This window comes from Lycorma delicatula, chromosome 1 (genome assembly GCF_047948215.1).
Source record: "Lycorma delicatula isolate Av1 chromosome 1, ASM4794821v1, whole genome shotgun sequence".
Classification (NCBI taxonomy): domain Eukaryota; kingdom Metazoa; phylum Arthropoda; class Insecta; order Hemiptera; family Fulgoridae; genus Lycorma; species Lycorma delicatula.
In genome coordinates this window covers 383,656,081-383,680,806 of record NC_134455.1, presented here as the reverse complement: position 1 = coordinate 383,680,806, position 24,726 = coordinate 383,656,081, and the positions used below count along the sequence as shown (strand labels likewise).

The following is a 24,726-nucleotide window of genomic DNA, read 5'->3' as shown; positions in this document are numbered from 1 at the left end:
TCGTGTACTGGAGTGTACTTTAGTGCCGGTAAAACTAACAGAAATAAAAACTGCTGAAGGGACATGGTTTCCCTGAATATAACACTTCCAGTTCCATCACTTTCTGTACATTCCTCACATCTTCTTTACTAGAATTAAATATACCAAATAAATACAGTAGTCCATTAAAGCTTTTAATTCAATATTATTAGTGTGATTAACAAAGGAAGTTGCGGAGCAGTAGTTTTAGTGATAATTTAATAATTTTATGTTCTAATATAATGTATAACATTTCATCAGTAAACAGTAATTCCCAATAATAAATTGAATTAATAGAGATTCAAGTTTTTAGCAGTTCCTTTTATTTGAGAAAGATGAGTCCTCTTGAACTAATAAGTTCAGTACTCAATTTATAACAATTTTTTTCATAAACAGATTTTCGTCTAATCTCCTCTTTAACAATTCATCAGATACACTCATCGCGTTTTTTGTTTTTAATATCACATACATTGTCAGGACTTTCTATGTCACATTCACTATCGGTATCATATTCACTAAATATAGATTCACTGTCCTACAGATCATCAGTTCATTAAGATATCTCCAATTTCATTTTCATTCAAGCTTTTACTACATTCACAAGAGGTACTTATACTCAGTAAACTCATAATTTGTTAAAAATGTAAAAAATACAATGACGATTTTATTACCAAAAAAAAAAGTAACATTGCTACTATCATCGGATTGATTGTGAACACTCGTAAAAGGTAAACCAATAAGTTTCATTGTACATGGCACTATAGCTGACCTTGAAACACCCTTGAATACAGTGGACAATGAAAATCTGGGAAGTAGCAACTGTCATGTCAACATAGCCAACAAAAATATACCTCTCAGGTCAAATATGACCAGACGACAACAATTAAAGAGTTAAATTTGTATAACTTTGCAATTATTTTGAATTTATGCTTGTAAATTTACCAAAATATTTTTCAAAATATGTAATATCAGAAAATATAAAAAAAATACATTTTTTTTAACACCTAAAAAAATTAAGAATCTTTAAGATTAGATCATACTTTGTTGCTACTGGTATATTCCGATACATCTATTTAAGAAATATTTTGTTATATATTTTAAGAAATATATTTCAGCAATTGCATTTACCATTTCTATTTGAATCTTGCCCGATCTTTTGTAAAGGCAAAAAAATCTCCTCTTTACTATTTATTTTTTCCACACAGAATCTTCCCTTTCTAAACCACCCTGATATATTTCCCAATTTGTTTATTGATGTGCTCTTCTCTTCTTTGTATTCTCTACAAGTTTTATAACATTTTAAAGGTTACTGAAAGGAGAGACATTCCACTGTAAATTTTGTCTCCTCTTTTGTGTCAAGGATGAATTGGGGCAGAGTGGCCATTCTGGCAGGATTTTTTTTGTCTTCCAAATATTTTCTGTAATAGATCATTGATTAATTAGCTAATAATCATAATTTAAAAAATTACACAGTTATTGGGTCCTCACCCGGATGCTTTATTAATTTTTAGAGATCTGTTTATTCTTTATTTCTTGTTTATTCAGGGGACTTGAGTTTTCTAGTTTAGTTACCGGTTACAAATAGTTGAGCTTTTTTCTGGATTTTTTAGCAGATTCAACAGTTTTTCAAAATTATTGACTAAAATTTACTATCGCAAAATAATATTTTTTATTAAATTTTATATGTATTCAATTTTTTATAAAATAAATTTCTTTATGAAATAGAGTATTTTATTGTAATAAAAAAATTAGTTTATTATATTTCAGTTTTATAAATGTTTATAATATATAAATTGCGATTATTATGTGATGTTAAGAAATAATATTTTGTTCATAAATTAAAAGATTTCCGAATTATATAGTCTGATTTTACAATATGTGTGAAATGAAAACTTAATCTTCCACTTAAATATTTAAATGGATTAAACTATATTTATATACTCTTATTATTTAAAAATTATGTTTTTGAATATTTTCATATGTACATTCAAAGTTATTTATTTTTTTAATCAAATAAAGTTCTACCAAAAACAGATTGCTTTTTTATTTAAAATGTACACGATTCCTTTTCGTAAGAACAGTTGGTTGTATTATATTATGACCAGATGCATTTATCCTGTACCAGTTAGATAATTAAAACTAAATTAAAGCTACCCCGTCTTTGCCTGACCTACATTGTGAATCTGCATAGTCTTAACTTTTCCGTTTAAATTTTTTAGTGTCCCAGCCATGGGGGTTTAAATGTGGTGGCCTCATATCAAAAAGTAGATGATTTTGAGGTTGTTTCATTTATAAAAATCTCATTTTTCTACATTTAATGGTATGTCATTGTTATAATCTTAGTCATATATGGACAATGTTAAAGATAATTTTTTGCAGCATTTTTTTTTTGTTTAAACTCATTTTCTCCAGTCTATTTCTTTCCAGACCATCTTTTTTTTCTATTTTCCATCTCGTGATTAAAAGTTAACTTTCTAAACAGATCTTGTTTAAAAAACTTTCAACAATACCTACGTATTGGAAAACCTTTTTAATCGCTTCAGTCTAATTAATTTATTTTGTTTTTCTTTCTGCAGAAATCTATTTTTTTTTTCAGTATTCTATTATTACTTTTTAAATGGATGAGACAAAAGAAACAGCTGTATACCCTTTTTAATTAAATTTTACTCTGGTTGGGTTTTTTTATAACTTTACTTGTTCCTATTTGGTTTAAGTTGTTTTGACTTTCTTGAACCTCTTTGTTTATTACTCTAAATTACAGCCTCTCCTAGTTTAGATCCTTCTAGGTTCTCGTTTAAATCCTACTAGGGTTTTTATAAAAGAACTCTTTAATGTTGTCTTCTTTATGGTGCTTTTATGTACCTTTTTTAATTAAATTTTACTCTGTTAGATTTTCGTACAACTTTACTTGTTAAAAGTTCCTCTTCGGTTAAAATTGATTTTACTTTCTTCAACCTCTTTGTTTTTTACACTTAACGAGTTTTCTTTACCTTGTAGTTTTTATTTTTTTTTTACATATATATATATATATATATATAAACACACTTAACCACCAAATATCTGTAAGAAATCCAAAACAAATGTGTGTTATAAAGAAATCATAGTTAAACCCCCAATTAGATATTAAGAAAATTAACATATTTCCCCGAAAAATTTTTGAAGTCTATTTCTAAGCATTTTATGAAAGAAATCCGTAAATTTCAAGGTACGTTTTAGAGAGATTTAATAACAAAGCTACCCATTGTATTGGTACCATGATTTTTCTTTAGGAAAATTTCGACACATCCCTCTGTTCCCAAAACCATCATCAGTTCAAAACTTTATATATATATTTCACTTCCTTGTGGACACATTAACTACCGGAATTTTGTGCCAGTCACTTTCAAATTGATTCATAAAATACAGGGTGTCCCATATAAAACGCAACCCATCAATCACTCACCCATGAAATTTCAAAAGTCAAGCTTAATCCCTTACTCGTTACTGAAATGGACTCGTCCAACATCTGACCATCGCGGCGACGCAGCAGAACACTACCGATAGTAACAACAATGCAATCATAACGTTCAGTGTATTGCTAGAGACAAGATGGTGTTTTCGCTACGTGAACGTGTTTTCACTGTTGAGTCGTACTTCAGTACGAAATCACCGGTTGCAGTGCAAGATTTCTTTCGCCATAAGTACCCAGATAAACCGGCTCCTAACAAAACATCAGTATTAAGGTTAGTTGCAAAATTTAGAGAGACCGGTTCTGTTAATAACAAGGAACACAAAAGATCTGGGTCAGTGTTGAATACAGATACAGTCGCTGAAATCAAAGACCGATTACACGCCTCGCCAAATAAATCGATCAGACGTTTATCTGCTGAAATTAATTTGTCTAAATCGACTGTTCATCGGGCGACCAAACGATTACAATTACGACCTTATCGCATTCAAACGGTTCATTGACTTCATGATCCCGACAAAGAAAAACTGCTACAATATTGTCAACGGTTCCGTCGATTTCTGCGTGAGGGAAATAATGTTATGGATTTGTTATTTTTCACAGATGAAGCGCGGTTTCATTTGGACGGCTACGTAAACAGCCCAAACAGTAGAATTTGGTGTGCTGAAAATCCCCACTTGTATCACGAAAAACAATTACACCCGTAGAAGTTGGGCGTGTGGTGCCCGATATCGCGGATGAAAATAATCGGTCTTATTTTTGTCGAGTACACCATTAATGCAGAACGATATCAGGATATTTTATTTCAGTTCATCGCACTCTTGGAAGAGGAACTCAGACACTGCTGGCTACAACATGACGGTGCGACATCGCACTACGCAGGTTCAACTTCTGATTTCGTTGAAGAATTCTTTGGTAATCGTGTTATCGGTCGAGGCTTGTGGCCACCATGATTTCCAGATTTGACTGCGGCGGATTTTTTTCTACGGGGTTACCTCAAAGAAAAAGCCTACAGCAACAAACCACGAACACTTGAACGATTGAAAGTCAATATCGAACAAGCTGTATTAAATATCCAGCCACAAACTTTGAAAAAAGTTGCAAGAAACGCCGTATAAAGAATTGAAGCTTGTATTCAAGAAGATGGCGGCCACTTGGAATATTTATTCTAAATGTAAGGTAATGGATGGTAATAATAAAAATTACATTTACATTTACACATGCCTTTTTATTATTTCAATACCTACCAAAATAAGGTTGGGTTGCGTTTTATACGGGACACTCTGTATATTGTAGACTGGCTTAACCGTGAAATACGGTGGTCGGGTAGATATGAAATTTAGAAATAACACTAATCATTACCTCCTTACGTACCATTCGTGGTTTCTATAATTTGCATCATAAAAGATGCGGCTCTGTTATTTTCTTTAGAACTGATGACTATTGAAGCCATCAGAGACTGCGCTATTATAAGTTTTCCAGATCCTAACCGGGTATCGAATCCGGAACTTTTATTGTAGCAGGTAAGCAGCTGCTTCTCTAATAGCGTGGAGGTCATGCTGCATCTAAAAAAAAAAAAATAATTTTATTTCTTTTTAATCCCTGATTTAATATTTAAACTAATATAATAATACTTAATAACAAGATTATATGTGCGCGCGTGTCCGGGTCTGCATTTACATGTATTGTATGTTGAGCTTGATTACGTAATAAGTTGATTATTAGGTGTAATTAAATAAGCGTAAATTTTGTTATAACTCCTTGTATAGGTTGAATGGAAATTTATTCTCGTTCATATTTAATGTAATTATAAGTTCCGCAAGATTGATAATAACTTATTTGATATTAGACAACGTTTGATAAATGGACAACGTATAAAGCGAAAAAAATTTAAATGGAATAATATTGTTGTTTAAAAGTTAGCGTTGTTGTTATAAGATGTCGTGACGGTCGTTGCCATAGTGGTGGGAAAACAGAGAAATATCAATGCAAGTTACAATTTGTAAGACTGTAACTGACTCGAGCGAACGCTGTTGTTTAACTAACGTAATCCACTTGTAACGTCATCCAGTTTACTTCTTTTTGTCGAGATATTACTGATTAAGGTGAGTTTTAATTACTTTTTTTTATTTTATTGCAATTTTTGAAACAATAATTTGGAGATGTTTTTTCTTTTTATATATGTATTCAAATAATTTATTAACTTAAAAATGTTACAACCCAGTTTACACTCATTAATTTAAAAAAATAAATAAATAATTATTTATTGTGTTTAAATTTTCTTCGTAACATTTAAAAAAATATTTACCGTTAATTTTTTTAATTGAATTTTTCTGTTTTAAAATTTATTATGAGGCACAAAAAGTCACGTTGACTGTATCAAACAACCTACTAACATGACGGTGCTGGTTTGACTCTACGCGTGGAAGCAATTCTTACCGACCGTGATTTATCTGATTATTTATGCTTTTAAGAAGGAATTATGCATCACAAATATACACGAAAAATTTTTTTCATTTTTAGACATTCGAAGCGCATTGATTTTGTAGAAAAACTGGCAGAAGAGTAGTATTTTAAATAGAATAGAATGTAACGAAATTCTCATTGGTCTTTCACTCAGGAAGACATTTTTAAACAATGAAGGGTTATTTGAGATCCTGAGATTATCCATGATAAACTAGCTGTGTCTTCATATAACCTACATAATAGTGTAAATGAAATATAGATCGACAATTAATATATAGACTGAAATCTTTTTTTATTATAAATTTTCCTTATGATTTTTAAATAATCTAACAGAAAAAATCACATTGGTAATCGGTTCTATAACGATCGACTGTTGTACTGAAGGTCCTGTGTTCGATTCCGAAATCGGGTTCGGCATGTTTAAATGATTATCATTTCATTTCGTTCATTATGTGCAACGATAAACGGCGCGAAATAAAGAAATTCCAAAAAAACTTTCTTGTGATCAACGGAGCTTCGAAATTTTTTAAAAATTTAAGTAATATAATTCAACTACGTACTCGTTTTTTCAAGATAAAATTTTATATTCTTAATTGTTTATAAATAAAAACGATTTTTTCCCTTTAAATGAATTCTAAACGTAAAGGATACAGCGGTATTATTTCATTCGGTGGAACAACCGACTAATATATTGAAGGTCCTCGGTTCAATTTCGGGCATAAGTTTGTCTTCCTCAACATCTCATAAGTCTAAACATAACCCGATATACATAGCCCATATCTAAACAATAACGCGTAATTAAACAATCGTGCAGGAGTTATAAATTAAAAATAAGTAATTTCATCAGAGGGTTAGATACCGGGATTTCGGTTCGATTCCCAGCTTGTGTTCATTTTTTTTTTAGCTATTTATCACACTGTATCGTATTAACTAAAAAAAATAAAGTCATTAAAAGATTTAAAAAAGTGTCGAAAATTGTAACAGTAAATTTAACAAAGGTTTTGTTAAAATGCATTTTGAGCAAGAAAAAAAAAAATACAAACATTTAATTATCCCCCCCCGCATACCCGCGCGCGCACTCACACGCACACACGCAGAGAGAGAATGAGAGTGATTGAGTGGGCGATGTTGAGGAAGGGAATAGAAGTTATTATAACTGAAAGTTACTTCAAATTTATTGTTAAAATAAATGTAATAATTTTTGTTTGTTTAATAGAAAGCTTAGAACTACGTAATTATAATGCGCCTCGATTCTGTCGCATGCTAAAAATGAACGATTTCTTAAAACATTAAAATAAAAATATTTCTATATATAAATAATTCCCTTAGAATAAATTACTATTAAGAACCGGGTAATCGACTTTAACGTAGATATAAATTTGAATGTTATAAATTTTTATTTAAATATTTAATCGCTATTTTAATTATTGCGAATTAAATATCTTTTCAACAAGTAAAGTAATGAAACATTAATTCTTTAATAGACAGCGGTAATGGCACCGGATAATTGACCATGATAATGATTATTTTTTTTTTATAAAATGATTTTGGTCGTAATAAAATTCTTAGATGTTAGCAAAATTGATAACGACATACAATGTTTGATAAATGATTATTAGAACAACCGGTTAATCGACTGCCGTTCAATTAGTTCTCACAAAAACGTTTTCCTGCATTTACACCCTCAGGCTGTTCCATCATAAAAATGAAGATTATAGAAAAGTAATTTGAAAGTCTAAATTTTTTTAGGCGTTTTACAAAAAGCGAATCAAACTTTCAAAATTATGATCCGTCTCCATCGATAGTAATTTTTTTTTACGGAGCCCGGTGCATATGCCTTTTTTGGCGTCTTCTTACTCGATCTGTTGCAAGCAGGTCTTGTTAAATATAAATAGTTTGAATATTTAATGTTTCCTTTTTTATACGTGAATGGAGCCAACCGGATGGAAATTCAGGCGACTTCGATTGTCGTTTAGTATTTCTATTTTATTTTACCTGTATGTAACGGTTTGATTGATTACTTTTTTTTAATCTATCCGTTTACGTAAGAATCTCTTACTCGTACATATTTTTAAAACAGTGAGGGTGACGTTGCGTCTGAAGTTCGTCAGAATTCCGTTCTTTTTGTACAGTAAATAATTCTGGATTCGATTTCAGGTTAGACTTGGAATTATGTTATATTATTATCAAAATTCGTAAATAAAAAACCCTCTAGTAAAAAAAATGCATGAATATTAAGCGACGGTTACCGGCCTCCGTGGCGCGAGTGGTAGCATCTCGCCCTTTTATCCGAAGGTCCCGGGTTCGATTGCGGTCAGGCACTTCAGAATTCTCAATAAAATGTTATAACAATTTTTCATATTTTTCTCAACCGTATGCATCTAAATTGCTAGTAAAGAATTCAACAGTCGAACCGAGACCGTTAACAATACCTCTTTTATCTCGTACTTAACGTTTTCATACGATTAATAATTTTAAAACAATTACTTCCGTCTATACTTACGACAATTTTCACTTACATTATACAATCGGATATAATGAAAACAATTTAATACGTATTCGTAAATATTATTCAGATTTTATAAACGATTTAATACCAAATCTGTTATAATGAAAAAATGTACGGTAAGAGGCCTCTAATTTGGTTAAATCTAATTCTGTCGGGACGGTTTCCGAATTAATAGTTATATTTCTTATTTCAGCTGCTCGAGATGGATTTCTTTTAGGAATACGATGGTTCTGCAAGAGAATTTAAATGCAGATTATTTTCTGTATTGGAGGATTTTTCTGTTGTATTTGGTTTAACCTTTCGGGGTCGTTAAATGTATTTTACTTCTTGTCGTGCTTCTATTTCTGCTGTTTTTCAGTGAACTTTTCCTTTATCGTATTTATTTTTTGCTTTACTTCGTTTTTGGACAGTCTTTATATTATATAAACGTCAGCTGGGACATCCAGTAAATCTTTATTTATATTTAGTTTTTAGTTGAATTTTAAAATTCGTTTTTTTTTTCATTAGTTTCCTTTACACGTTCGTACAAGCTGTATATCTGCTTCTAATGATGGATTTGGGTTATGACCGTAAAATATTTTAAACTGTGTTAATTTGTAACAGAATAAATGCTAAGCAATAACTGTATATTTTATTATTTTTAATACTTTCGTTTTTAACTTCTTGTCTGTTATTAATGATTCTAATATGTTCAATTAGCGTAGACGAAATCTTTCACGTAGGCGGTGGAATTTGTGTTTGTAAAATATATTTTAATTTTGTATACCTGCTTTAATTTTTAGTTATACTGCTATTAAATTCCGTACCGTTATATAAAGGATAATAGCCCCGTAAAAATTGCTTGTTATTTTCAAAGAGTGTACATATTGTTCTGCCGGATCTATTATAAACTTTTCTACACGTGCAAATAACGGAGAAATGTAATATAAAAATATACCTGAAATTCTTTGTTTCCGATTTACGACTGGTGAAAGAGAAGTGAAAAGGTTTTTCTTTGTTCGATTCAACTAACAACAATGTTTCTTTTCTTCTTCAGAATACAATGCTTTAAAAGTTTTACCGGTTTATTATTCATTTATCAAAGTTATCGGAGGTCTTACCAAAAATACAGGGTTTTACCCCAATTTATTGAATTTCATACCAGATTTCCGAATAAATACTGCAGATACGGTTCTCGGAACTATTTTATTGCTTTTTTAAGGGGAAAAACAAAACAATTCAATAATTTTGTCCCTTAAATCTAATTCTATTTTGCGGTAGTTCCACACCGAGTTGGGTCTCAAACAACCGTTTTTAATTGCAACAATTATATTTAACGTTAATTAAACCAGGTTAGAGAGCTAAGCGAGTGTAGGTTATTACTTTTTTTAGTACAGCCTTTTTTTTTACCAGGATATTTCGAAATCTGTTAACCTTAGAGATCGCTATCGGGTAATTTTCTATTTTAATTTTTAGTTATCGTTTCAATCCCCGCCACAGCTTATTTGTGTTTGACGACATATACCGGTGAAATTCCGAATGTATCATAATGTTAGTAAATATTTAAATGTTTAACCCGAGGTATTTGGTATGTGTCTACATTCACTAGAGAAAAATCGGTCGACATTCTTAAATTTTGATCTTTCACGTTTACCTGTATATTACACGCGTGTAGTGCGAAATAACGAAATATTGTGTGCGGGAACTATGTGAATTATGAGGGATTTAATTAGGGTGAAAGGGGTTTCTGACGACAGATTTGTTTTATAACTCGTAACTTACGTCTTAAATAAAGCTAGATCATGTATCAGATTTAATGAAAATCAGAGGCCATTCCATACAGACAATTTAACTACAGTTACTTTTTTCGTGCAATTCTAAATCCGGTATGAAAATAATCCCGTTATTTAAAGGTCGTTCTGTCAAACGGGAATACAGATCTACGAGAGAATTAGGTTAATACATTAAAATACGTTCAGTATTACACAAAGTGAAGCGTAGAAAATTGTTATTTTCAACAGCCATAATGAAAGAAGTTTGTAACATAAGTTTTGCAAGCATATATAGTGTTTAGTTTACGTTCCTTTTCTATCTTCAACGGTTTTTATTTTCCTTAGCCTGATGACATTTCCATACGGAGTAAAATTAAAGTTTGGAAACTAGTTTTTATTTTGAAACCGCGGTGGAATATTAGAAGGTAGAATAAAGATGGATCTTCGTAGTTATGATGAGTTTGAAATATTTTGTCAGCTGTCTTGGATCCGTCATATTGAATCAATTTCTTTTTTTAAATAGGAAACGATACGTGATTGTAATGTAATGTTTTGCGCAAATAATGGCGAAAATCAGTTATCATCAACGCTTTTTTTTTTTATTTATGAGCAATGAAAGTTGGAAGGACGGAAAAATCGCGATAGAAATAAAACGAGTTAAAACCCCTGTAGTAACTTTTTTGTTTCGTATACCCTTCAGAATTACATTTGATAACGAACTTTAAACAGTTAATGTTTGAATTATGGCCCAAACCCTAATAATAGCAGCCTTCCGATAATTATAATAAAAACTAATTTGCAATACTACTAGAAATTAAACGGCCTGGTCAACTGAGGTATTGTTTACTTTAATTATCATATTTAATTTAAAAATTTACATTTATATTTTCAGTTCTAAATTATTTAATACAACAAATTTAAACAATTTTGAAGTTCAAAAATGTATTACAGATAGAAGGTAAATCAGTTGTTATTTTAGTACAGTGCGAATTATTAACTTCTCATTTTGGCTTCAACATATACAATTACAGCATTTATATATATACATATTTAATAACCCTTTGACAACATTTGGAACCATCGCCTTCTTTCCTTTCCATACTATTTCTACACAGTCTAATTTGGATTTCGTTGTCAAACAGAAGATATGTCGTTTATCTTGCCACTTCAGCATTATTTTTTCCTCTTTATCGCTGTATGAATTTCATTTTTATTTAATTTTAAAGTAGATTTATATTCTTTTTGTAGCTTATAGAACTCTCTTCTTATTAATAAATTTATATCCATGATCAATATCAAATCCTGCTTAGGTGTGACATTTTTCATACACTATAAAGTGACATTTCCATGTTCCATGCACTAGCTTCATGCTTATATTGCGATAAAAAAAATTAATATTGTTTACAATCAATTTTTATGAGAAAATGTAATCATATATTCTTATTTAGTAAATTCTGACTATTATAAGATGAACATTTTTATAATCTGTTAAGTATTTATGAGAAATAAAATTAGATTTCAAAATCTTTTTGAAGGTAACATTATCTCTGATGATCGTGATAAAAAATTTCACCGTAAGCAATATTAACACCACTGTCAGTAAGATTAGAAAAACTAAATCATGAGAATTACTCGAACAGTTTAACAAATTATTTGATTGCAGAAGCTTACAATTTGTAAAAAACAACATCATCTTGTAAAGTAGTGTTGTTTTCAACACCCATTTATATGGTGAGTAACAGCATTTTTAATATTTAGCAAAAGAAACATTTCTTAGGTTTTCCATACAAAACCTGGCACAGTAAAGTCACCTAATACTAATAATAATTTAACTGTTGCTGCGCTGTTTGTGTATGATAAGCGAATTACATATACAATTTATTTTACTTTTATAAATTGTACAATAAATCATAAACATATTTACTTTGTAGCATTTATTTATTGTTTTTATTACAGAAAATAGATTCAGTACAACTGAAAGAGGAGGAACTGCTTGAAATTATGAATAATCAAAAAATATCTCTAACAATTGAAGAGTTTAACTTAGTTAAACCAGAAAATTTAAAAGTTGAAAATGAAGTGGTAAGTGTTAGATTTTATATACAGTGGCACACCAATTATCCAGATGGACATTTCAAGGCCAAATCTGGATAATTGAAAAGGGTAATTTAAAAAAGGTTGTGTGATTCTATTTTTAATGGGTAATACTATAAGTAAAAAAAAAAAGTAAATGTGTTTCAGTTAAATTAAGAAGAAATTTGAAAAAATGAAAATACAATGTACAGTGTAAGAGAAAAGAGATAGTAATATAGTACAAAAGATACACTATATAGACATTTGCTTTTATAATCAGTTTTACAAAGGTTGGTATATATATATATGTATATATATATATTTTGTTACTAATATTTGTTGAGTTGCAAATAGGCAGTTAAGTAACACTGCTGTAACAGCTGATTTTTGAAGTCAAAAGGTTGTAAAGTTCAAATCCTAGTAAAATTTAGTTGCTTTTATTGATAATTGAAATCTAAACCATGGATACGTATAGACTTTGATTGTTGGGGTTCAATAAACCATATTTCACAGGAATGTTACGCCTGAGTGTACAAGACTAGGCATTGTTTACATGTCATACATATCATCCTCATTTAAGTGGACGTTCGTGGGGTAGCTTTATTGTTCACTAGTTGGTTACCAGTTTCAAAAAGAGTAATGACAATATTAGTGGTGTAGCCATGATTAGGAGTTTTTACAATTTGTGTGCCTGCATCTACATATGCTATCAAATTTTATTTTCATATATCCAGTTTCTGGCTCTGAAATGTCTTAATATCAAAGTGTGCTCATTTTATTCTAATAAAGTGAATGAAATTTAGCCTATCTTTCCAGTAAACTTTCATCATCTGCTAAAATTTTTTCTGGTGTATATACACCTCTGAATTTTTTAACAAGACAATAATCGATTTTATTTTTTGGAGATTTATATGTATTATTTTCATCATGAGTAAAATTGAGGAAATACAATAAAAGTTTGATTCTTTGGGCTAAAACATTTCCAAATCCAAGAGTTGTAAAAAGGAGATTGTTTGTGTAATAACTTTCAGTTTGTGGCTTTCAGGTAATTCCTGATAGCATATATACAGCTACAAACAAAAGCATCTCATAATTATCAGTCTGTTTCCACAGGTGAAACCTCAAAAACTGGTTTAGTAGTTATTTTTTTAAAAATAAATCTTTGACATAAAGATTAGTCTGCTTGACATAAAGAATGTCAACTAATTTATTTGTAAAAAATAACCCGAATAATGAATATACATTGTTAGGACATATAGAATAGAGAAACAATATGATACTATCGCTTCAGCAATAAATTAGAGTAAAAATGGAACTAGACTCACATATGTTACAGTAACCCATCAACAAACACAATAAAATGGGTCAATTCATAATTCATCAGTGGCACTTTTCAGCAAAATAGTGGATGACGAATTATTTCGTCAAGGAAATTTTTATCCGGGTAGTTATTTGATGAGTTATTTCATCAAAAACCAAGAAGGGGGTTAAGAAACTTGCTATTAATTGTCAGTATTTGGTGTCATAATTTTACATGATTTATGTTTGGTTGAATTGTAGTTTTAATCTCGCTTGTCTAATCTAATTGCTTTTACGTTCCTGTTATTTCCCTTTTTCAGTTACTTTTTCTTTCATATCTCCTTCATTATTTTTAAGTATTTTACTTTTTTCTTCTGTCCAGGTAAGAAATTTCTTCTACTAGTTTTTTCCCCTGGAAACCTGAAATATTTTGCAATTGTCATAGTAAATGTTCTTTGATGTATTTTTCTGTTATTATTTTTTAGATTTTTAAGGTGTAAAAATAGCTTGTTAGGGTTCATTCTTTGTAGATGACCATGAAAGGTGATTTTTCTTTTTCTGATTAAATCTAACACTTTCTCCATGTTCATTATTGTGTCTTCTTTTCTGTCTTTGATGGGCTGAAAGACCTTTTTTTTTAATATTGTTCATTCATTTGTCTATTAGAAGTTGTCAGATGTTGAGTGGGACATACAGCTTCTGATCAAATGACTGTTCAGTAGTGCCTTATTTTAGCATTCAGTGATATTAATTTTCTGCTACAGGTGTTTAGTTAATTGATAGATTAGCCACTTTACTGTGTATGGACCTAACGGCTACTTTTTCAGAGATGTTAGACTTCAATAGTCTCCTCTGGGTATTTTAAATCTTCAATTTCAGTAATTTTTGTGTTATTAATTTTTTAGACAGCTAATAAAATATCATTATCAGAAATTTTATAGGGTTTACTTTTATAATTTAGTAAAATTAAAGGGAAATTTAGAAACATAACCAGACAACAGTACTGTCTTTTCATAACTTCAACTTACAGGAAGAAGAGCCTTAATTTCCTTCTGAATATGAAAAATCTCCTCACCAATTTATTTAAAAAAAATTGAAATATTCTCTTTTATGGAAACAACATTCCTCTGTTGCAGAATTTTTAAATAACAATAATTATAAAAAAAAACACAGTTTATCTGCATTCTGATCAAAATGTATTTAAATATATGCTCAAAATAATTTTCAATAGCGCCCTTAGAATATTGGATTATCTTTTTGTGATTTTTTATTTTTAAATATTTACCTTAACATTATTTCATGTGTTTTCTATAAACAGTTAATATAGACTTTTATCGCATCTATTTTTATCTTATAATTTGTTTTTCTTTAATCTATTTTATGATGACGGTATATCTTGATAAAAGACAAATTTACAATAGTATAATTAACTTTGTCAGAATAAAAAAAGATATTTTATTGAATATTAATTAATTTCAACATTTTTGTAAGGTTTTTTTTCATCTTATTTTTATAGGAATCTGAGATCTCATTAAATGATGACATTCCATCTTGGATTAATCTTAAAATTAATGATGTACACACTGTAAAGGCAGAAGAAGAGGAGGAATTTTATCCAGGTCATGTAAGTATTTATAATTATTGGATATTGTAACATACATGGTGAGGTTGGACAGAAACCTGAAAAATAAACTAAATTATGAAATATAGGTAATAGGAACTATGGTAACTAAACTACACATGCCTTTGACGATGAAAAATTTATAACTTATTTCTTTGCAATGGCGGCCGAAATATTCAGTAATGACGTAAAAGAATAAATCTATCTTTTCCTTAATGAATTTCCTTAATTCACAACTTCACCCATCTTGGGAGTGAAGAAATAATGAATAATTTTAATATCTTAATGTTCAAGGGGGCTAGAGCCTCGGTTAATGGCTTAAAACCTTCTCTGGGGTAACACAATTGTATTCTGAAATTTGAAAGTAATCAGTCAGTCAGGTTCGTCTCACATGATGTCAACAGACAAACTATATATATATTCCCAGTTTGAATTTTCAAAATCGGATTATTGTTTTCTGATATAAGAGCACCACATTGCACCTACAAAAAAGTGCCCCAGGGGCACCCCGTTTGTTACCAGTTCGTAGTAATGATTGGGCTAGTCTCCCATGAGGTGTTCGTATACCTCACCACTCTAGCCTCACATGCAGTCCCCAAGGGAAGGTCATTATTGTTAAACAGAAAGAAATTGTTCAAAATTTAATATTACTCATTATTTTTGTAATATTTTTCAGTCGACTGATATAATGCATTCAGTTCAAACTCACCTCACACAGTGATGACTCACATTTCATTAAAGATTGTGCTTCAACTGGAAAATCTCTAGTACTACAGATATAGATTCATATGTAAACATATCTAAAAACCTCAGTTATGCTGAGAAATGTGGGTAAAAATTTGGTTGAAAGTGATTAAGGAGTTTTTTTGTTTATCCCAAACAAACAAAAACACTCTGCCTCTTTATGTAATAGTATAGATAGAGATAGGAAGTATTATCAGCAAATACTGATTTGTTAGAGTGAAGCTTAATTCTAATAATATATATTAAATTAATTTTAATTTCACCCAAAAAGATTTTTAATTTGAAAAAAATTAACAGATTGCTGGCCTGCCGAAATAAGAAAATGAGTGAAAAATCTCATACACAACCCAGCAGCTGTTTTTAACATATGAATAGATGTTTTTAACAACTTTATGTATTCATTCAGAACAAATAAATTTTGCTGCTTTTGTAAAATAAATTCTGATTTTCTTATCATTAAACTTTAAAATCCAATATCTTCATTGTTTGCATACTATCTAATTCATAAACTATCTACAATACTAACTTCACTCATCGTAAAGTTCTTGTTCAGCTATTATAATTATTATTACTGTACATCCATTCTCAAAATTGAATATTTTCTCGATGTGTGGAAAATAGCTGAAACCAATCAAACTAGGTAGACTACCTGATGATATAACATCATATCGGCCGCTTATTATGAGAACTGTGCAGCAGCAACTGTCTAGCTAGACACAATCAATGTAATAGATGTCATGTTCCTAGAGTCGTGAAATGGACAGTTAAAGCCAGTCACTGTAATCTGTGCAGATGGCTGGCGTCTGTATAGTTAGTTCATGTTGGATTTTGGAATTGAAATCGTACTGCTGGTTCATGGCAGTTTAATAATTTTTTGAAATACTTCCTATATTTTTGCAATTGTCTTTGTTGTTAAGGCCTAATTTTCCGTTTTTAATCTCAAGCGAAGGCTGGGTAATTTGTATTTGGTAAGTTTTTAAATTTTTGCAAGTGGTAAATTTTTAAGTTTATTTATTTATATTTAATTTAATAGACAGGCATGAGACCTATGAATGCAAAATCATAAGTACATAATAAAATAGAATATAGTGTTTTTTTTTTGTTTTACATCGGAAGTGGGAAAACATGCCTAAACCAAACGCTCAGTAGCCTGTACATACTGGGTGTGAGGTTCACCACCTACTGCAGTGGACTAGCTTAAAGCCGATTCCCTCAAGCAATGTGGTGCTGGAACTGCCGTAAAGGCTCTACCTCAGCACCATGTGCGTCACAGGTACACCTCACATTCATGAAAATATTTACACACCACATTCACATGATATTTACAACTCAATATATACTATACAAGTAGATTCTTAACTCCACACAGCTATGCTAGCCTTAGATGGCAGGAATGCATTTCATGGGAGCCATTGCTGATGGCAGTGTCGAGGCACCCCTGTCACCTGCCCCCAAAGACTGGTGCCCAGCACTACCCTCAACTGACATCTTTGCTACCCACCTCATGTTCATTCTTTAAAAATTTCTGGTGGAGCGCTCCACCAGAAACCACTGTGAACACATGGTCCAACTCTCACCGAACAAGAGCATCAACTGCATGACCCCCCAAGCGAGTCCAAACCATCACATGGCAATTCTTCCTTCCACCTGGGACACATGAAAAAGATGTGCTCCATTGTGTTAGTTTCTTCACAATACTGACATTGATCTGTACACCTCCTTCCAATCCTGCAGACGTAGACCCCAAATGACCCATGGTCTATTGACCAATACAGTAGCTACTTCTGGGATCAAAATAAAGCTTTAATGTCCTTTTGGATTCTTCCACCTCCTGCTATTCAATAAACATATCGCTCCTTGCCACCTCTTTGCCTTCTGTGGTCCTTCCCCTTTTTTACTTGGCTATGAGGTCCAATGGTGGCATTCTCACCACCAATAGTGAAGCATCCAAGGAAACTGTCCTATATAGTTGGGCCACCCTGATTGCCAAATTCGTATACATGCTGTTCAGCCTGGAGGCCTCTAATCTTACCGCCATCACATACAATATTGTATGTGATAGCAATAGTATCGGCTATATATTCAACACCACCGTAGACGCTAATATCCTGCGTTTAGATGCCCTGGGACCTCCGACATTGGCCTTAGCCTCTTCAGTGTTGAGGACATTTGCTCCGCCTTCGTGGCCACCTAAAATAGATTTATCATTGTTTTTCTTAGCTTATTTTAAAAAAATCTTTGGAACCATTGCATAAAGATTCCTCAACTTTAACAGTATAATTAAAAAATAAATCTTGACTAAGAGTATTACAAATATTTTGTTCTTAAATATATCTTAATAATAAGGTAGATCCATGTTGTTTTTGAAGCTTATGGAAGTTTTTCTCATTAATAATTGTGTAAATTCTCAGTACAGAACTGCTTCAAATATTACATTTTTTATAAATATTTTTGGTAGATGAGTATCAACAATATTGTTAATATGTTTCATTTTTTTGTTTTTTATTACAGCAAGATTTACTACAGCTGAAAGAGGAACTACTTGATATCGAAAAAGATCATTTAGCAATTGAAGACACCGACTTGAATAAGACAGAAAATTTAGAAGTTAAAAATGAAGTGGTAAGTAAGGATATTAGATTCTGCATACAGTGAAAACACCAATTGTCCAGATGAACCTTTGCAAGGCCAGATCTGGATAATTGGGTAAAAATTTACTTTAATAAGTTTTAATACATATATGTTTTTGCTAAATGAATTGAAAAAAGTTAAATTAAAAAAAACCAGTAAAATTAAGATCGATAAAAAAAAATCCCTTTCATCTTTCCTTTCCCAACTACTTCTACGCTCTATATGTTTATTCGTCAAACCCAAGACATCTCATTTAACTTCCCATTTCAACATCATTTTACCCTCCTTATCACACATTGAATGAATTTAATTTTTATTTAATTTTAAAATAGATTTATATTGTGTTTGAAGCGTATGGTGTTTTCTTATTAATAATTGCGATAATAAGTTCATTAGAGGACTGCTTTGATAATTACATTTTTGCATAAGTATTTTTGGTATTTTTTAGTCAACAATATTATTAATACATAGTTACGATTCATCAGCAAAAATTCCTATATCATGATCCATATCAAATCTTGGTCAGGCATGACATTTTTCATATGTTATAAAATTCCATTTCCATGCTCCACACAAGTTTCATACTTATGTGATGATATAAAAAATAAATATTATTTGCAATCAGACTCGTATGATAAATGCTGAATATTACAGAATTAGAAGATTAGAATTTCAAAATTTTATTTAATGTTTTCTCTCATGTTCATGATAAAAAATTTCAACAAAAGCAATATTGATACCGTCAGTAAGGTTAGAAAAAACTAAATCATAAGAATTACAGCAACAGATTAATAAATTGATTGTAAAAGATTACAATTTGTAAAAAACAATACCACCTTACAATTTGTGAATAGCAGCATTTTTGATAAAATTTAGCAAAAGAAACATTTTCTGGAATAAAACTTGGCACATTAAAGGCAACTAATAATAATAATAATTATTATTATGTGGCTATAATAAATTGTGGCTGCACTATTTATGTGTGTGGTAAGTGAATTATATAAATAATTTTTTTTTATTTTATAAATTTTACAATAAATCATGAACATAATTACTTTTAGCATTAATTTATTGTTTTTTTATTACAGCAAATAAATTTAGTAGAACTAAAAGAGGAGCTTGACATTATGAGTAGTGATAATGAAAAACAATCCCTATCAATTGAAAACACCAACCTAGTTAAATCAGAAAATTTAAAAGTTGAAAATGAAATGGTAAGTGTTAGATTTTGTATATAATGGCACACCAATTATCCAGATGGACCTTGCAAGGCCAAATCTGGATAATTGAAAAGGGTAATTTAAAAAAGATTTGTGGTATACAGTGCACATATCATTCTATATTTAATGAGTAACAAGTAAAAAAAAAAAAAAACAAAAAATAAAAGTAAACATTTCAGTAAAATTAAGAAGAAATTTAGAGCATATGTACAATGTAAGGAAAGAAAGATTTAGTAATATGGTGCAACAAATACAGTGTGTAGAATGTAGAAAATTACTTTTACAAAGGCCAGTATATATATATGGTTTTGTTAAATGAATTCCAAAACTGTAGTTTAAAAACCCAGTATAATAAAGATTGATAAGAAAAATACCTATTTAAGCACAGATTGGTATGAATGGTTCAAATTTTTCAAATAATATACTAGTTTTTTTTTTTAGTTTCCTTGTCTGGATTTAAGCAGTCCAGCTTGTTGGACATTTAAAAAAATGGTGTCCCGCTGTATTATGTTGAGTCGTTGCAGGTCATCTTGTGTTTCTTTCATTCAAATCGACTTTAATTTACTTACGTTGACGATGTTGGAAATTTTCTTAGCAAGTCTATCTTCACTCATCCTTTATAAGTATCATATATATTTTTGCTAAATGAATTTGAAAAAGATCGATTGAAAAATAAACATAAATAAAAAATTTCCGGTTGAAGTGAAGATTTTTTTTTCCAAATAGTGTATTTTTTTTTAATTTCTTAATTAGGATTTAAGCAGTGTAGTTTGTCAGATATCTTGAAAATCGCCATCTTACTGTATTGTTTTTTGTTATGTCCTTGCATGTAAATTTTGGATTCTATGCAGTTCATTTGTGAACTCATATATATTAATTATTTAGCAGGTTAAACTTTTTATAGTCCATTTTTTTCTCTCTGTACATAAATGTCTATATGTACGATATAATATTCTTTCAGCCTCTGCAAAGCACGGAATTAGAGAAACACTCTTGCCTCTAATTTCTTACTTCAATATGCTTTCAGGCCTAAGCTCATTCTCAGTGATAACTTTTATAAATTCTTTAACTATTCACAATTTATATAGTAACTATTAGCTTTTTACATTGTGTAAAAATTGTTTGTTTAAAATAAAAATTAATAAAACAAATTTTAAACTTCTAAAAATATTCAAAATGTTTTTATGGATTTTTTATTTGTAACAAATATTTGTTCAGTCAATAATGAAAAAGCATTACAATAATTATTAATTTATCATATCTTATCTTTGGATACAAACTTAATTTTAATAAAAGTGTCTCAATCAAATTCTGTTTGCAGGTTTATAAGGCTGAATTCACATTTATATATATATATTCATCTTCAGTATTAATTTTTTCAACTATTTCCAAATTATCTTCTAAACTAAATAATAGTTTAAAACTAAATAATTTACAAAATTATTATAAAATTGTCAGCAACATTCGAGAAACCTATTATTCTATTTTTAAATGATTTAAAATCTTCATTAAATCTATCTTTAAATGATCTATTTGTTTTATATATCTTTTCTTTTACTTCCTCTTTTTTCTATTACTTCCTCCTCCCAAATCTTAAGAAATGGCTCATTGGACAAAGATTCATTTCTAATTATGCAAAGGTGAGAGAACTGCTTATTTCGCAGAGTTGGACAAATCACATCATACTGATAATATAAAAAGAGTTGGAAAATCTGGGTAAATGAATCAAATTGCAAGAGAATTAAGTTGAAAGTTTAAAAAAAATTCTTCAAAACCTTCTTGAACAACCGCCATATTTGTTTTAAATTGACTTATAAAATTAATTTCTCAGAATTAAATTTGTGATTAATGTGTTTGCTATTTTGTTATTTTTTGCAAATACACTTTGAGAAAATAAAGTGTATAATATATATATATATTAATAACAATTATAATATTATATTAATAGAAAATTCATATAAAAATAAAATTAAAATAATTTTCTTCTTTTTTGGCTAAATTTTGTCATAATACTTGGATTTTTCTAAAATTTTTAGCAATATAGATTTTAATGGTATTTACTACCAAAAATATTTATTTTTAGGATATGTGATTTGTATATAACTGGTATTATTACTAAGTTCCAGTCAGAATAAAATAAAAAAAAACATTTATTGGAAATTAATTAGTGTGTAATTTGTGTTCTTTATCTTTTTTTTTAAAAGGAATCTGAGATCTTATTGAATGATGATGTTTCACCACAGGTTAATCTTAATATGAAAAGCAAAGAACTTCGAATAAAAGATTTTCGCACAGTGAAGACAAAAGATGGGATGGTATTTTATCCATGTCGTGTAAGTATAAGCTATTGGCTATTGTAACAAACATGATTTGTCTCTTCTTAATTTCATTACTGTGTATATATTTCAATGTGTTCCTTTTTAAAAAAAATGTTTGTAACTGTATTTAGTTCATTTTAATTAATATCGATTTATTGAGATGTTTGTGAATGATAAATGGTCAATGTGTGAGAGCAAAGTGTGTTTTTGAAATTCATTGATGACTGAAATATGTGAATTTTAACCTGTTGATGGAGTTGACATTTTAGTAAGCTTTGGGTGATTTGTTGTTAATTGTATTCAGTGTTCATGTTTCAATATATATCAGGTAGGCAGTTTAAAGTGGACCTGGCACAGACTAAACATGGTTGTGACGTAAAATCTGTAAATGAAAAGAAAATAATATAAAATCAAATTTTGTGATTACATCAGGAAGACTTAACACATCTACCACATTTTGACAAAAGATATTCGAAGTGATCACAGCTGATGTGCAATGAAGTGCTGTGCAGCGAAGTGCACAGCTGATGCATCAATGCTAAAGTAATCATATTGAGAGTCACCTGATGCAAACTGTTGTCAATAACTTCAGTTATTTATTGTGAACATTTGCCTTCAGTTATTGATAGTGTAGGACTTGCAACTAGACAAATCGTCTAGTCAGATTTGCACTAGACAAATCGTGGTGACAAGGAAACCACTGTTCTCGAAAATTATTTCACTGAAGCATGAATAGTAGCAACAGACAATAATAGATTAGAGTAGTAATATACACCTCCAACAATAGTGCTAATAGGAGCAGTGTAAAAGGTAACCCTCAAATACCTGGAGTTAAGCTCTCTCAGTTTGGTTTTTAAGTTTCTTGTCCTGTGTGGAAATATATATATATATATTAGTGTTTCTTGCATGTGCACCACTTCATCAGATTTATTTACAAGTTTTTTAAAATGTATATTGTTAAAAGAGGATGCTAATTTAGAAGAAGTCAAAAAATTATATATTTTTATTTTATTTATTATAAAATTATACATTATAAATCATGTTCTCCAGTTTGATCATATATATATATATATGTTGTATTTTTATAATAAAAAAATCAACTTGAACAACCCAAGTACAGAATTATAAAGTAAATGAAATGACACTTACCTTATTTTTTATTCCATAAGCACCTTTGCAGGATCCTGCATCATCAGCTGTATATAATATATTTATATGAAATTACATATCAAACATAATAAAAAATTAAAATATTGTAAATAGTTAATTTTAATATTAAAATTTCCATGTAGTGAAAATATCAAGAAATTTAATTTAAATAATACTAGGTAAAGTTTAGAAATTTTTCAGATATTTAAACATTAATACAAAAGATTCCTACTTGATCAACTTTCAGACAGAATATGAAGATGACACTTATAAAAGCAGCAACAGATAGCAGCACATTTTTAGATAAAAAAAAGAAATAATCATAATTTTTATAAATAGCGTGATTTAAATCCACTCAGTAATGTAAATTGGCTTTCCAGGTTACATAGCGTAATGTTATTCTATTTATATTATTTTTAAATTTAATTGTTATTTACAGTAGAAGTAGTTATTTTTTTTTTTACTGACTTCACTTGTTTTTTATATATGATTGTAGTTTTAATTTTTATTATGTTTGATATGTAATTTTATTTAATTATATTATATACAACTGATATTCAGGATCCCGCAAAAAGGCTTTTGGAATAAAAAATAAAATGTTATTTCATTTACTTTGTAATTCTTTACTTGGGTTGTTCAAGTTGGTTTTTTATTATAAAAATACAATATATTGATACAGAAGAATATGACGTTGTACTATAATCTACAGAGTGTCCAGTCTAAAAGTACAGCTTAAAATTAAGAGAACCAGTTAACATAACTTGGCAACTTTTTTTAAAATAAACATCAACTCTTGCAATGTTTTAATGTAAATTTGTCTACTTCAGTGTATGCACCTTTTGTTGCTCTTCAGATGCCTGGAAAATAATCTAACTCCTGCCAGGTGTTTAAGAGCATCAGCTTCATTATTAGACCTACACCTTCAATTTTTTTTATTTTAAATCGTCCAAATCTCAAACTTTCTTTTGTTACAACTTTTAATGAAATTTCAAGCAAAAAAGTTAGAGAAGTGATATCTGAGAGATCTAGCTGGCCATGCAGTCCGTTCTTCATCAGATCTTACATCTGGGGAAGTGTTGTTCAGGAAACTGGTAACATCTCAATATAATTGTGGTGGAGCACCATTTTGTTGGAAATGAATCCGGCAGGATCTGAGGAACCGGAAAATTCTGAAACAGGTCGACGTAAATCTGCCCTGTCACAGTGGGCTCCATGAAAATAATCAGTCTGATTACACCATTTTTGTTTCATCATAACTAGACATTGACTATGGGTGTGTCCCTTTCATTTTTGATTACTGCATGGAGTTTTAAGTACATTAAATTTGACAGAGTGTCTTTAACTATCCTGCACATATGAAAAGTTGTCTCACTACTAAATAAGATATCTAACTATAAATAAGAGTTGTAACTTGTATTCTTGCAAACTGAGTGCTTATGGTAATGTTGTGAACAGTAGAAAGAGATATTTGCAGTCCAT

General features: G+C 29.8%; 1 protein-coding gene across 1 annotated transcript in view; it reads left to right on the top strand.

Annotated features, from left to right (window-relative positions):
* LOC142317979 (uncharacterized) overlaps positions 1–19,683 on the top strand; it is a 62,550-nt gene extending 42,867 nt beyond the window's left edge. Inside the window, exon 5 of the mRNA XM_075354513.1 lies at positions 19,649–19,683. Within this exon, the coding sequence (XP_075210628.1) occupies positions 19,649–19,683 (35 nt within the window). The remainder of the gene's footprint in view (positions 1–19,648) is intronic.
* The last annotated feature ends 5,043 nt before the right edge of the window (positions 19,684–24,726 follow it).